At 44.3% G+C, this 16,177-nt stretch overlaps 1 protein-coding gene across 2 annotated transcripts in view; it reads right to left on the bottom strand.

The window, feature by feature from the left end:
* The window catches only part of LOC8039028 (stress response protein nst1), a 298,951-nt gene that overhangs the window by 27,530 nt on the left and 255,244 nt on the right, over window positions 1-16,177 (bottom strand). For both annotated transcript variants that reach the window (XM_029995006.3, XM_040216998.1), the window contains exon 8: window positions 14,770-14,998. In XM_029995006.3, the coding sequence (XP_029850866.2) occupies window positions 14,770-14,998 (229 nt within the window). The remainder of the gene's footprint in view (window positions 1-14,769; window positions 14,999-16,177) is intronic.

Raw genomic sequence — 16,177 nt, 5'->3', positions numbered from 1 at the left:
AACTCGGGTTGAAAAACACAATGCTCGGTGTTTTTAATTTTTTCCGAGTGCTCGTAATAATGCCATTCAGTGCTCCATATTAAGGCAAATGTCTGCACTGCAATATTACTTTTTAGATCTCTAATAATGACGAGTGTCGCTAAAATTAAGCTACCTATGACATTCGGATAACGTATGCAGGCTACAGAAACCACCCCTTTTTTTTTCTATTGACACACACCGGTAGTACGACCTTGCACAAAACCGAAACAGTCACTGGGGGAATCGGGCACCCTGGGAGAGCGGAGAGTATCGATTTTTAGAATGCAGCGCCTCAGGGACGGATGGAGGATAATTGCTGCCGCGGCTGCGATCTCCAAAGTGAGAGAAAACGAACAGGCAACCCGGAAGAGCGTTTTTTTTTTTTTTTTTTTTGTGTGTGTGTGTGACGCTGGATGTGCTCGACATCACAGCACTTTCATGCATAGAAGACTCGGTTCTCATGTATATTTTTCCGTTATACCCAGAGTTCCGCGTTTGTGGTTCGGTCATTACTCACTTCCGCCATCATCGTAAATATATTTGTGGTATGTCTTCCAGGAAATTCTTTTTGCCTTTTTATTCGGGAAGGATACGATCTTTTCTTTTTGAAGGCAGTTCCTTTCGTATTACGAGTCTCGTCAAGTAAATTGACTCCAATTGACTCAGGGGCGGATCCAGAACTCCGTTTTTTATTGTTTTTTTTTTGGGGGGGGGGGGTAATTTTTTGTGTGTGTGTGTGTTGGGGGGGGGGGGAGGAGGGGATCTAAAGTGAGATAAACAGGACTCCGGTTGCGCCTTTTTTCGTTTTAGCCACCGCAGAACCAAACTGCGCCGACGGCCCCTAGATGTGCGCTGGTGCGCCGACTTATTGGCTCCAAGCCGTGCTTTGAAACCGACGCCGCGGACATCAGCCTCGGTTGAAGCGACGTAGTGGTTCTCCAAGTTCAGAGTAGAAGTGTGCCTGCTGGTGCGACCTGCCCTATTTTGAACCCTCGTCATTGAGTGTCGAGCCTTCTAACACCTGGCAGGCCGGTAGTCCGTTTTATTTCGGGGGGGGATCGACTTTGTTTGGGGGGGGGGGGGGGGGGGGGGGGGAGGGCGGCCGCCCCCGTCGCCTCGCCCCCTTGGGTCCGCCCCTGACTCCAGAACAATTGGTTCAATCATTTTAGTTGTCCCAAAGTCTACCGGACACTCGCAATATCAGCCTCTTGAAGCTATTTACACCTAGCGTGTCTTCATGCACACGCGAGGGGTGTTATTCCTCACCCAGTGTATCCCCGGTGGAAGACAGGTATTTACTCTATTTTTATCTCGAGCTTCTCCGCTGCTCTTATATATTAATTAAGCACTAAATTCCCAAGGTAAATCAACACATATAAAGCGCACCAGATTCCGGACCGGATAGAGGCAAGGCAAAGTACATGATGGAGTACATGCGAGATTGGATATAATAAGTGGCAAGGACGCCGAGCATATCTTGTCCTAAATTACTCAAATGGTTCTTAGGGTCAGTGCACCTTAAAGTTTTTTTTGTGGACATGAAGACAATCTGCCAAGTTAAATTTTCTCTGTTTTCAATTTGATTAATTGCGGCCGTCGTGCGTCGTGAATGAGAGCGACGGAAGTAGGAGTACGCAAGGAAGATAAATAAAAATGAAGTAAATTTCGTAAAATTTGTCATAAAGTTGACGCGACTTCCTCGGAATTTTTTTTTTCCCGTAAGGTAAAAATGAAAGTTGCTTACAACCCCCTGTCACACCGAATTAGAGCGCAGCTCTTGAGGAGCTAGGAGGAGGGAATAGTACTGAGGGGAGCGTATACCCCTCCTCCCTCCTCCTCACCTACTCGTCCTGCGTGCTACTCCTCCCTCCGAGCGGCGTCGGCATAACCGTGAGGTCACGTGACCCTCATGACCTCACGGAGGTCACGTGACGTCATCTTGATGACGTCATTGCAATTGTCAGTGATTACGTCATCGGGATGATGACGATGACGTCATCACTGGTGACGTCACCAGTGATGTCACGCGTCCCATAATGCACCGCGCGTTTACGCCGACGCAGGCGCCGACGGGGACATCGACGCCGCTGAAGCCGGAAACGGGCGCCTAAGAGCTGCGCCCTAAAAATGGAACATCTGAGAGCTACCAGAGAAGTACTGGGCTTGAAGAATGAGGGCTGGCGTTATCCAGCCCTCGACGTTTTTGCACATAAAGGAAGTTGATTTTATTGACACCTGTTAACGCTGACGTCACTTTTGACAGTTCATTTTGATTTTGTGTGGGTTTTCTTTCGAGCCGTTTTTGACACGTGTTAACGCTCGCATCACCTTTGACAGTTTAATTCGCTCTCTTCGTGGGTTTCTTGCTGAAGCCGTTTTTTCAATAAAAGTTCCGTTGTTAGTTCAGCTCTCGTCCTCTGGTCTCTCCCCCTTCGTCTTTCTGTGTGCTGTTAGGTAGTGTATGAGCTATTTTAGGTTGCAAATATATATAGCTATGTCATCTATAACTAGATTTTTTATTATAATCATACATTTGCTTATTGACTTTATCCGCAACACATCGCAGAAAAGCTCGTTGAAAACGCTTCGTCCTAAGTAGAATAAGGATTCTACGTGCTCAATTACCGTATTTACTTCAGTAATAGCCGCACTATTTATGAACAAGGCCCTTGCCTCTACTTTCCCACAGAACAAATATACAGCCAATCATTGCGCTGCGCATAAATAACATAGCGAATAACCAGATCGAGAACGCGATGGTCCATACAAATGCTATTTTCACAGATGGTATTTTTGCACGAAGACGTTATCTCTGCACTGCAAACCGCTGTAATCATGCTGTCGATCGCGGTGATTGGCAATCTGCGTGCTCCGCGGAAAAGCGAACGCTTAGGTTTTCTTCATAAGCAGTGCGGCAATTGATCGAGTAAATACGGTGGCATACAATACAAACAAAAGTTACCCATTATAAATAAGAAATAATTTACACTTATTTCTTCCTGCAGAAGAGCGCCGCATTGGTACCGAAAGTTACGCCACTAATGCAGATGACAAAGAATAAACACAATAAGATATAGAGGACACGAAATGCTTCTGGTTTCAAGTATCTCTGGGAGTTGTGTTCCAGCAATGAACATACACATTCATTCGTAAATCAAGTTTGCGTAACGCTGTGAACTTAGTGTTAGAAGTTACACTCAAGCGCCTTACTCACCGTTAAAGTGTAAGAGGGAGTTGAGATTGAATGGAACAAAGGCCGGGAATAAGCATGAATAAGAGTGAGCTATGCTTTTTTGATCACCTAAACAAGCGCAAAAAATACAAGGACGAGGAAGTAGACAGACAAGAGCGCACTCGCAACTGGTTTTTATTTGTGAAAACAATCATATATATAGCTTCGAACAAACACATACTCTCTTCTAAGATCTGTTTAACCCCCGTAACAAAAAGGAATCAAGAAGTCAAAATATACCCCCTTAAAAATATGGGCGGAAAACAGTATCTTTAACCATAAAGTACCGATCGCCGCATGTCTGTTCAATAGGTTACTATGAAATTGCCAGTGTTGTTTTGGTCAGAGACTATTTAAAGGCTGACGACATGTGTACCGGTTATCTTTAAATTTGTTTTTGACAAATTTAGCGACCTTGGCGATGTTGATATGATTTGACGTATGTCTAAAAATATTGAGATGGGGTCTTAATCGTCGCCGTTGCACTTCAGGGGTTCTTAAAAGGGCACTGACACATCAAAATCAATTTTTTTATTATCCGAAACGATTGAAAACAATGCCGGGAAATTACCCTCAAAATTTGAAATTTGGGAATTCAGTATTCGTGAAGTAAAAAAACAATTTCCAAATGCCGAATTCCCGCGCGAACTTCCCGCGCGATCCGCGCCGGTGCGTTGACGTCAAATATTGCGGAGACCTGAGAGTCCATTTTCTTTCACGACTCCCTGCTGTTGCCATGGCGACCCAAAGCGAGGAGGAAAGGAGCGAGCGCCGGCGTTGGGGGTGCGACGGACCGGTTTTGAGCGGTGTCGCCTATTTTCCGTGGGAGGATACAAATCCAGGAGACGGCACCACAACGAACTCCCGATTTTTGGTATTTCAACACGAAGGGCCGTAGTGCGTCCTCAATCAAGTTAAAAAACATGTTTTAGGTTTGCCGTTATTAAATGTTATAAAGATGTCGCCTAGAAAGCTTCTAAATTTCATGATTCTTGACGTCACGAATCAAAAGAAGCGAGAAGGTGAGAGGCGGGAGATTTAAAGGCCAAAATTAAAAAGGCGCGCGCGCGCGTGAAAGTTTTTTTTTCGCGACGTGGTTTCCTTTTGCCTGTCTACGACTGCAACTTGCATCGTTTTAGACAATAAAAAAAAAAAAATACGATTTTCGGGTGTCAGTGTTCCTTTAATGTGAACCGCTTGAAGACTTACCACATGCCTCTACCCAGGACTCCGCTGCCATCACTAACTACAAAACTGCAAAATTGGGGGGGGGGGGGGGGGGGGGGAATTACTGTCAACTAAAAGTACATCACAATATTCTGCACACCCAAAGAAAGGTGCTGAGAGCCCTGACGTGTTTCTTGTGTCGTTTCTTCAGTGGGGCTAACGGCTTGTGGCCTCCGGCCTTCGGTGCGTTTTGAAGGTTGCCAAGTCGAAAATCAAAGCCCGCAAAACGAATTCAGAAAAACGGCAAAGGCAGCTAAATTTAAGACGCGAAGCATGCATTACCTTATAATCAAATTTCTTGCTATAATTAATATGAAACCAGTTTCATAAAAAAAAAAAAAAAGTTCTTCAGTACTTATACTGCTTGCATGCAAAAAGAAGAATGCCCGCCGCTTTATCATGTTGCCGCTGGTGGTGTGTTGCCATACCTGCCGAAGTACAGCTCTATCCTTCCGACATTTGGTGATAGTTTGCAGAAACAGCGGACAAATTCAAAAGCTTTGTAGCTTGTTCTGATTTGAAGTAGGGGTATCGGACTTCTTTGATATTATACGAAACTTCCAGTAACATCTCCACCTTGCGAGTATCAAGATTTCAGAACCAAGCTTTTTAAATTTATGTGTATATTTCAGTAGGATTATCTTATCTACAAGGCTTGAAAAACTAATATTATTATTTATGCAGAAATGAATTCAAAGCGTATTGCAATGTTATCATCGTAATATATGTCACTGGCGATGCAAGTGTTGCTGTCATTCACAAGACGTTTAACGACCAAAAATGAGGGTGACGACCCTAGCTCTGACTCTAACTCACCATAAAACTTAAGTTCTTTATGCTTTTGATCAGTGAATACTGTAAAGCAATAAAAGAATGTTAACACAGATGAACACAAAACAAATAATCCCTGCACTAGCAAAACGTCAATTTCTGCCTCTAAACAACACTACAAACCGTTAAAATGAGAGAAACAATCGATAAATTGGCATTATTGGTAACCACACCCTCTGTATTCCCACGGGCGAGTTGATTTTTATGTCGCCCCACGATGCCTACGTTGCACAGGGTTGCCCCGCATGGGCATGCGCGACAATGGGCTGCAAGGTGTCCTGCTGCTGTCACGTTTCGTAGAGAACATGCCACATCTCTACGAAACGTGACATTAAAAAAAAAAAAATATTTGTTTCTGCGAATCTACGACGACATTTTAAGACGGGGCGCGCCATCTGCGCAATGCTGTCGGCAGATGTCGGAAGCGTCTAGCACGCCCGGCATTGAGCTAAGCAGACGATCTTCCAAAGGTTTTAGCTATGCTTCCTCGGTGCGGCGCGCGTCTCCATGATGTACGATATGCAAAATGCGATAATTTTTATAATAAGTAAAATACAACAGGTGGTATTTAGATTCCCCAGAGCCCCACATTTCCTGCGGCGATATCATCGAATGAAGCGCTGCGTACTCTCGTGCCTAACGTTGCGCCATCTGTCGGCAGCCCTTACAAGTCGGCTAAAGGCTTTATGGCGTCACTCTACGAATGCCAGATTGCATGGAAGAGGTTCTTTCTTCTTATTTCAACAGAGTAAGTTAAACCGTTAAAATGTTCACGCCAAAGTTGCAACTGTTGGCCGCTTCTTTGTAGCAAATGACATCGCAGTCCGTAGAGAAACCGAATTCTGCGTATTGTTTACAGCGGAGCTTTAGTACATATCCTGCAGTTTAGTCACTAGGACATCAACGCTGGCAAGCGATTCGCAAGTGCAAGAACTGTCCTGCTCCAAAATAAAAATGCGCACGTGATAAAAAAAAAAATACAGGCCTATTTTATTAACAAGTAATTTCTGCAGATTACTCGAGCATATTATTAGTAAACCTATTTAGAACCTAAATATATCCTCTATCCTCATCAACTCAGTTTTCGGGTGTGATTGTCAACAGTGATTAAATTAGCAGAATCTACGCACGACTTTACTCGGGCAAACAAACGTTCCACAGCAAGCAGATTCCCCTTTTATTCATTCATAGAAAGATTTCGATTATGTACATACATTATCAACATATGGTAACTAAACTACACTCGTTTGGGGACACCCTTGCGCTTGTGTCATGCATGTAAGTACATGTAAGCAAATTGACATGGTAAACCAACACAAGCTAGAATAATCACAGCCAGCGTAGAGGCATCTCGACGTCATCACGGGGAGATCGAACACAGACACTGATTGAGCACGACCTCTGCGGCAGCGTTAGGAACGGGACACATGAGCGATGAAAACGGGCGCCGCGCTGCTGTATCCATAGCAACCGGTGCTACAGCGTCCCTGTGTCACTTCCGCGCAGTGCCGCGTCACTCCGATCTGGTCGATACAGATAACAGGGAGTTTTCGTAGACCGCTTTCCTCCTTCCGCTAAGCTATCCGCAACGACGAGACCGGGACTGCGCCTGCGCGCCGCTAGCCTTGACTGAAGAAACCCGGATCTCGTAGGGGGTTGCGGAGAGCGTTGTGGGACGGTGGAAACGGTCTACGAAAACACCTAATAGAGAGTTTCGTAGACGGCGTAGAACGCGAAAACTCCCCAAAGGGGAGTTTTCGTAAACCACTTTCCTCCTTCCGCTAAGCTATCCGCAACGACGAGACCGGGACTGTGCCTGCGCGCCGCTAGCCTTGACTGAAGAAACCCGGATCTCGTGGGGGGTTGCGGAGAGCGTTGTGGGACGGTGGAAACGGTCTACGAAAACTCTCTAATAGAGAGTTTTCGTAGACGGTGTAGAAGGCGAAAACTCCCCAAAGGGGAGTTTTCGTAAACCGCTTTCCTCCTTCCGCTAAGCTATCCGCAACGACGAGACCGGGACTGCGCCTGCGCGCCGCTAGCCTTGACTGAAGAAACCCGGATCTCGTGGGAGGTTGCGGAGAGCGTTGTGGGACGGTGGAAACGGTCTACGAAAACTCCCTAATAGAGAGTTTTCGTAGACGGCGTAGACCGCGAAAACTCACCAGAGGGGATTTTTCGTAGACCGCGTGCCACATAGTGCGGTACGCGGAACACGGTAACGGTTTGCTAAAAGTACATAATGCTGGTTAAACGGTCAAGGGCTTAGAATCTAAGACGTGCTTTCAGGGCCGCCACGGGTTTCGCTTCTTGAACGTTTGCATTTGTTAATTTATATTAACGTTGCGGCGTTGTGTGTTGATCCATTTGTAAAATTAAGGCACTTTATGGATGACTACGTATTTTATACCGCAGTATAGGGAACTCAAAAGTAGGGCATTTTTAAATTAATTTTTGCAGCCTCCGTTTTTGCTGTGAAAAGGGGGAATGGAAATAAGCTAGGAAAATACAACCGCTGTCACTGTTAGAAAACTAAATCAACTTAAGGCTTCATAATAAACATCAAATTCATTAGGGGCACGACACAGCGATGCCGACGCTAACACGCTTCGTAACTCAGGTGCTGCTGCTGCTCTTCACGGTGTCACCAAGTGCGTTGAATGGAGGCGTGGCCTGTCTGTCGTCATGGCCGCTGGAGCACGTTTTCGACTTGGATTCCACAACGCAAGGGGAAACTGCAGTCTCACCTCAACTCAACTCAAACACTCACCTTCACTTAAGGTATCTATATCAGAAGACTTTTCTCCTAGGGTTTGCCACCACCGGAGCATGCTGTGGCATTTGAGTGCGCGGTTCAGAAATCAAAACATAAAAGTGAAACTTGTGTACGACAAACTTTATGTCGGTGGAAAGCAGTACGTTTATTGTCCCGAGTCTGATGAAGTTATTTTAGTTCAAAAATTGCAAGCTGTGAGTCAAGCGATGACGTGACCGTCTAGAAAAATAGCTAGGCAAGATTGTGTTGATATCTGTGTGCATGTCGCGAACTTTCGCAGTCTTCTGCCTAAACAAGATATTTTTTTGTCAACTGTGCATGATTCAGGTGCTCAGATTGTGCTGGGAACTGAAACGTGGTTAAAGCCGGAGATTAGCGATGGCGAGGTTCTTCTTAGTCAATCATTTCATTTGTTTCGTAACGACCCCACACGTTCCTGCGGTGGCGGCGTACTTTTTGCTATCAGTAAAGCCATGAATGCATCACTTATTTCTGTAGATTGTGACCTTGAAGTTTTGTGGGTACGCTTAGATCATCTTTTTTTTCCAGTTATCGTTGGCGCCTGTTATCGCCCTCCTGGTCGTGACAATACTTTCGTTGATAAACTGTACGTTTGTATGGGGCACGTTTTTTATCTATTTCCCGGTGGTACCTTTATTTTTGGCGGGGATTTTAATTACCCAGGTGTAAATTGGAAGGGGGGCATTGGTCTTACCTCTTGTGCGGTAGGTGCAGAAGCGTCAAATTTTATTAACCTGATGCATAGCTATGGTCTCGCTCAAATTGTAAACGAACCCACACGGTTACATTCTGTTTTGGACCTTGTTTTCACCTCGAGTGCGGATGATGTGCGGTCAGTTCGTATTCTTGACAGGATCAGCGATCATAACACTGTTTTAGTTGAAATGTCTCTGCCATTAGTAACTAGAAAGATAAGTCCTAAACTCATCAATGTATACAGCAAGGTTAACGAATGTGCGCTAAACGAGGCTTTTAAGCAGTTTGCTTCAGAATACGAACACCATTTTTACGAAAAATCTGTGGAGTCAAACTGGAAATTTCTAAAAGACGAATTTAAGCAGTTGATGTCTCGATTTGTGCCTCAAATTGTGTTTACGAATACACTCAGAAAATTAAATAATAAAAAAAAAAAAGCGTCTCTTTGCCAAATCTAAAAAAACCAACCTTGTATCTGATATGTCAAAGTACTTGAACTGTTTTAAGGAATTCAAGAATAGCATAAAAAAGGCGAAGAACAAATACTTAAAGGAAGACCTGCTCAATTTATTATTAACCAACCCTCGGAAATTTTGGAAAACAATATGTCCAAAGAAGGATGACTCTCTCCCTAAGCTGAGCAACGACCTCAACGAAGTATTAACAAACCTTGAATCAGCTACCGTTTTTAACAACTATGTTTCGTCCGTGTTTACCGTAGAAGACTTACCAGTACCCTGTGGTCCGATCTGTAGACCACTTAACATTTCTTGTGAACCTATTGTCTTTGACCGAAATGGTATCCTGAATTCAATCGGAAAACTCTCCCGCAGCTCAGCCCCTGACGACGACAATATTTGCCCTAAACTTCTCAAAATAACAAAGCACATATCATCTTATCTTCTTTGTAGACTGTTTCAACAATCGCTTGACTCGGCGACCCTCCCGGAGGGCTGGAGATTCGGGAGAGTTCTACCTATTTTTAAATCCGGAAACAAGCAGGACTACTCGAATTATAGACCTATATCGCTGACAAGTGTGCCATGCAAAATTTTTGAACATGTCGTCTACTCCCACATCATAAACTATTTGTCGGAAAATAAATTCATATGTAACAGCCAACATGGTTTCAGGTCGGGATATTCATGCGAAACCCAGCTTTTTGAGTTTGTTACAGATTTGCATAACAATTTTCACTCCTCTAAACCCACTGATGCCATCTTCATCGACTTCTTTAAAGAATTTGACACGGTTCCTCACCAGCGACTTCTATACAAACTCTCTGAATTTAACATCCATCCATCTCTTATACTCTGGATAGCTGAATTCTTAACCAACCGTAAGCAAGCTGTTCACCTTGGGCATGCCAGATCACCAAGCCTGCCTGTACTGTCGGGCGTCCCCCAGGGCAGCGTTCTCGGTCCGCTTTTATTTCTTATATATATTAACAATCTTCCTCACCAGATAACATCATCTATTAGGCTTTTCGCGGATGATTGCGTAATTTACCGTCGCATCTCTAACCCTGAAGATTCATTACTACTACAACAGGATCTAAATGTTCTGTCTCATTGGTGTAACACGTGGCAGATGAAGGTCAATGTAACCAAGAGCAAACTTTTAACATTCACTGGTCAGCGATCTCCTATTGTGCGTAACTACACCTTACTAACACTGCCTCTCGAAAAAGTACCAACTTACAAATATTTAGGCGTAACATTTTCTGATGACCTAACTTGGAATACTCATATTGACAATATAGTGGCTAGTGCATGCAGATCTCTAGGATACATAAAACGTAACATACACCCCACTCCCCGTTGTGTTAAACTAACTGCCTATAAGACTTTCGTACGATCAAAATTGGACTACGCCAACTTCATTTGGTGGCCTCATCAATCGTATCTCATTACTAAACTCGAATCAATGCAAAACAAGGCCTCACGTTTTATAACACACGACTACTCGCGAACGTCAAGCGTAACTGCACTAAAATTCAGCCTCGACCTATGCCCTCTATAAAGAACTCAACTTGCTCGTCTTGTCCTTTTTCACAAGACTTACTATTCCTCTTCTGATTTTCAAAACACTAACTGTCACCCATCACCTCACATCTCCTTGCGTCATGACCACAGCCTAAAAATTAAACCTCTATTCGCCAGAACTAATAAATTCCAAAATTCCCCATTTTCTCTCGCTGTTCCTAACTGGAATTCCCTTCCTGAATCCATAGTACGTGAATCTAACCCTAAGACATTCCGTGAACTATGAAAGGCACACCTGAAAAGCGTTGATCCTTGACATGTTCATCTGTTGATTATTTTTTATACATGTTATGTTCTGATATCTGTCCTATTAGTTTGTAGTTTTTTTTTGTTTTCTTTTTTGCGTTTTCGTATTATTTACCTTGTCGTCACTTTTTTGCCATCTGTATATGTCATTTGATCCCCCCTCATGTAATGCATTTCATTTGAAATGCCTTTGAGGTACAATAAACTGAACTGAACTGAACTGAATTTTAGAATAGCGCACGGAATAACTTTGCGTTCTGAAAAAAAATAATAGTAATCACATCGTTTGCACTGCTCATGTGCCGAGTTCCATGCTGCGTTTTGAATTACTTCATAGCGACTACGGTATTTCTTGGCGTATGCTATTCTAAAACTCGCTATTGAAAAAACAGAAGGTTATACAAAACTTGGGACTTATGACTACACATACCATTAAGTGTGACGCACATATCTCACGCGTTTGTGGTAATGCATTGTTTCGGAGACCAGGACCTCTTAAGACGAAATTGAGACATTCTAAACCAGAAACAAAACTCACTGCGTAGAATATGCTATCAGACCGATAATAAAACAATACTATTTATCTTTTTGTTTATTAATTTTATATTAACTTTATTTATGCGCACCCGCCGGCAATATGAAGGTGAACGCCGGACCGTCGACCGGTCCGTGCTATCAGCGCCATTAGGCGGCTGCCGTGGCAGCTCGCTTTCTTATCGCGCGCTTCGCCGAGATTAAGCGCTTGGATCGAGCGCTGTTCTCAGCTCTGCTGCTACTCCCCGCAAAAAGCGCGAGGATTGCGAAAGGAGCCTTTCAGACGCTATCGGTAGACAATGTGATTTAGTAGTTTTTTTGTTGTGATATGTGCTAAACTGGAAGGCTGCGGAACAAATCAAAAAGTAAAAAGAACAGTTATTAGCGTTCGCAGTTATTATCGTTTGCTCATGAATGAAGAAAGCGGTTGAAGCACTGATAAACTAAGCCGAACAACGTCCGCTCTAGTTCACGTGCAATGTGCAAATAATTTGCCTGCAATGACGTGGGCACGGTGCCCACAAAAAGCGATGCCAAAATCGAAACCCACTTCCACGCTTTCTGCAGGGAGTAGCAGCAGATCTGAAAACAGTGCTCGATCTAAGCGCTTAGTCTCGGCCAAGCGCGCGATAAGAAAGCGAGCCGCCACGGCAGCCGCGCCATGGCGCTGATAGCACGGACCGGTCGACGGTCCGGCGTTACAGTCTCCTCCGGGAGGTTGTTCCGCGCTCTGTACGTGTTAACAGAGAATGAATTTGGTAAACAGTCTGTTTATAACGACATACATCAATCTCTTAAATATTATCACATTGAGAGAATATTTAGAATGGCTCAAGAGATATGGTATTTTATCAGGTGTGTATTATGCCGTTTTATAGTGCCAGCAGTTTGTAAAGTTCTTCTCAAGCATATTTCGCCGCTAAGATAGGGAGCGTGCAAAAAATTGCCGCAAAGGTAAGTTTTCTAATTACTCCCGAAAATATAGCTTTCGCTTCAGGCTGAATGACGCAGAATTACAATCGCTTATAACTTGAATCTAGAATATTAAGCGCAAGGCTTAGTTTTTTTCTTATCTATATCATGGTTAAGTTAAAGCCTTACTCGGGATGACGCAAGAATCCATCTTTTCCTCGCTCAAGGACTGATAATTCCGATAAAGAAATTTATAATTTTCTAAGTAATATTAGTGTATTTTAGAAATATATTCTCTCGTGCAATTCAAGAGTGGAAGCGGCAACCAGAGTTGGCAGTAAATGGCTCATCCGCCGATTTGCTGGAAGATTTTCGTCACTGCATTGAACACAGTGCCATAATCACGCGCACCTCGCGGATTCGTTTCTCTTAATGTCCTGCGATGCGGCTTTTTATGTTAATGCGCTATTTGTTTCAATCATTCGCGATATGTTATTACGCAGCGCAGCAGTTTATGTTTAGTCTCCTAGGCATCGTTATTTGATGTTGTATAGATTGGCATATTTCGTTTCTTGTTGCATATGCATGTTATTTGGTGTATCATCTGTATGAATGCCGTCACGTGCATGGTCATTGCTCTACAGCTGTTTAGGCCTTCAGTAAATAAGTAAACAAGCAACCAACCATTTCGTTTGCAGGTGTTCACCTAATTTTACTTGTCTTTTCTAAGATATTTACACCGTGGTGATACCGTTTTGACAACTTGACGTGGTAACGTGCATAGACTGTAAAAAAAAAAGACCGTGAGTTTTCTTTCCCGCAGAATACGCGGACAGCTAATCACTACTGTTTGCTGAATCAGCTCAGCGAATGACAATGCCAAAACATATGTTTAGACCAAAAAGCGAAGTCTGCGATGTAGCATCGAGCAATGCAAAACGTCACGCTTGCATTGCTTGATGCAACATAGCAGACTTCGCTTTTTGGTATAAACATATGTTTCGGCATTGTCACTCACTGAGCTGATTCCGCAGACAGTAGTGATTGGCTGTCCGCGTATTCGGCGGGAAAGAAGACGCACGGGCTTTTTTTTTTTTAGAGTGTATATAGCTCGCGACTGCTGAACATTAACCTGTCCCATTGCTATTAATTTACTCCAGCTGAAAAAAAAAGCAATGCAAACCTCACAAACGAAACTCACTGGAATCACGTGAGATAAACGCATCGAGACTAAGCATTTTATTGATGCCATCGCAAAACCTTCCACTATAGCCTGCTCGTCACTAGGCTGACAGTGCGGACGAAGCTACGTACTCGTTGGAACAGTCGTACGTCTATCTTTCGCGGCGTGATCAGGCCCTCACCAATTAGGATAGGGCCAGCTCGAAATAAGAGGGGAAAACGTGAGAGTACAGATATAGTTTTCCTTCATTAAGTACAAGCTGTCCTTATCTTGGAATCTTGCACCAATTAGCTCAACTCAAGCCCATCACTCTCGTCTATACCGACGCGCAGAGAGCGAGGTCAGGTGATGAAAGGAAGGCTTCTGATTGGTCCGGTGAGCGTGTAGCTTCCAACGCACTGTCAGCTTGAGGGTGAACGGAACGCAGCATGCAGCCAGCGAGTCAAGGACCACATTAAAAAAAACAAAAAAAAAAACAAGAAGCTTATGCGGCGAGAAAATGATTAGTGGGTAGACCTGAAGTTGGCTGCCTTTTATACACTGCACTCGTCGAACGCCTGTGAATGTGAAAGTAATACGATGGATGCCAGCGTTCCGCGTTCTAACGCGATTGACGAGTGCGGTGGAGACGAAGGCAGCCAGCTTTAGGTCTACTCACTAGTCATTCCAACCAAAGCTCGAAGTTCTGACGTCATCGCGAGCTCTCGTCTGCCCCTCTTCCTTAGTTTCTCGGCGCGTGTATTGAGCCAACTGGGACAAGTCACGCCGCACCTTTTCTGTGCAGGCGTCACCATCTTGAATCATGAGTGTTCTAGTATGCAGGGAAACATTGTTTTCCGCTCGCCCCGACATTACAGAGTGTTAACATTTTACATCAAGCACCACTTTATTCTGCTTTTTTGCCTCGTCTATATTCTTTGCCTTATATCCCATTATAATGCATTCTTTTTCCTTCGTCGCGCATAACGGATATGCGAGCTACGTGGCTAGGGACGAGCTTCTAAGAAAACTCTCTGTAGCAGGCTGACCAGAAGAGGGAAGGACGTACGGGAATGGTTGGAGGCGGACTTCTTCATGGAGCCGTTGTGTCCCTCGTTGTCCTTCTTCTTGGCTTTGGGCGACGGGATGAACTTGGCGGCGCGCACCCTGAGCGAGCCCCCAGACCGGCCCGAGTCCTGCGTCTTGGACACGAGGATGCGGGGTGTGCCGTCCTGCGTCCACGGCTCTCGGAAGGCCTCAGGAAGCAGCTGCTTGTCGTCGAACAGGTGCTGGTACACCTGCACCGCAAGCGGAGAGCCCTCTCTAGAGGTTTGCGCCTTCTTTGCACAGCCCAAATGGCGACGAACCTCTGCCGCAGTTCGTTCACACGAGTGATGGAACCGCGTGCGCGAAGCGCTTTGCGGACGTGGTCCTTAACACTCGGCGAAACACGTTTTCCGGCTTCTCGGCTAATTACTCGGGTTTTTTAAGCCTTTGAGTCCTTGATTATCAGTTACGTTTTAGTATTTAGAATCTACTTTAAATCGACTATTCACATTTAAGTTCGCGAGCGAGGTTGGCGTTGATTTCTGAAGAAAAGCTATTGCTGTCACATTTGGGTCGTACTAGAAGGGTACTGCTTTATGACGCCCAAGAGGACTGCCATCCGGGTTGTTTTAATTTCAGCGCTAATTTAATCATTTTAAAGAATTATAAAGCGCGAAGAGGACATGAACAAAGGAAGACACAAGCTGAACACAAACAGCTAGCAATAATTTTCAACTGACTTGATGCTGAATGAATTAGAAACACATAGGTATCCCATTTCTTCTAATCTAGCTACCAATACACAAAAGCGCCGTACCAAAAACAAATAAATCAGCAAACAAGCGTGTCCCTCCCCGAAAGTCTACCTGAGGGCATGAACCTTCACAGAGCCGTCAAGAAATTATACATTTTTGTCATTAAAAATAGCAAAAGCGTGTTTGCCTATGTGACGCCAGGAATTTTGATAATATATGCTTGATTTCCTGTTTCGTCATGTCTTCATCTTTTTAACAAAATTCGCCAACTCTGAAGTTGGCGCAAACACCTCGCTTGAAGTATTTTGCAAGCTATCCCCGAGACGTTACGGAATGCAGGTTTGTCCTTTTGTGATCTGTCATTAAACTGTGGCGGCACGCTGCAGCAAAATAAGACGCAGAAGTCTGCGGTCATGCGCGAGATCGAAACACTTGAACGCAGCCAGCTCGAGATGACTGGAACGGCAACTGCGCGGCCAGCAGTCTGTAATCTTTAGATTTCTTCACGCCTTGTGAATGTTGTAAGTATACTTTTTTTTTTTTTTTTTTTAGCAAACGAGACCACCTCCTTATTACAGCTTGCTACAAACTCGTAACCCTGAGCACATAACAAGATCTCTTGAGACCTGGCCTGACGATTGCTATCACCCGGTGAGTTTGGATTGGGGACGATGA

The sequence above is a fragment of the Ixodes scapularis genome, unplaced genomic scaffold (genome assembly GCF_016920785.2).
Source record: "Ixodes scapularis isolate PalLabHiFi unplaced genomic scaffold, ASM1692078v2 PGA_scaffold1__304_contigs__length_218370807, whole genome shotgun sequence".
NCBI classification, from domain to species: Eukaryota; Metazoa; Arthropoda; class Arachnida; order Ixodida; family Ixodidae; genus Ixodes; species Ixodes scapularis.
The sequence above is the reverse complement of the archived record's forward strand: the minus strand, read 5'-3'. Positions and strand labels throughout refer to the sequence as shown.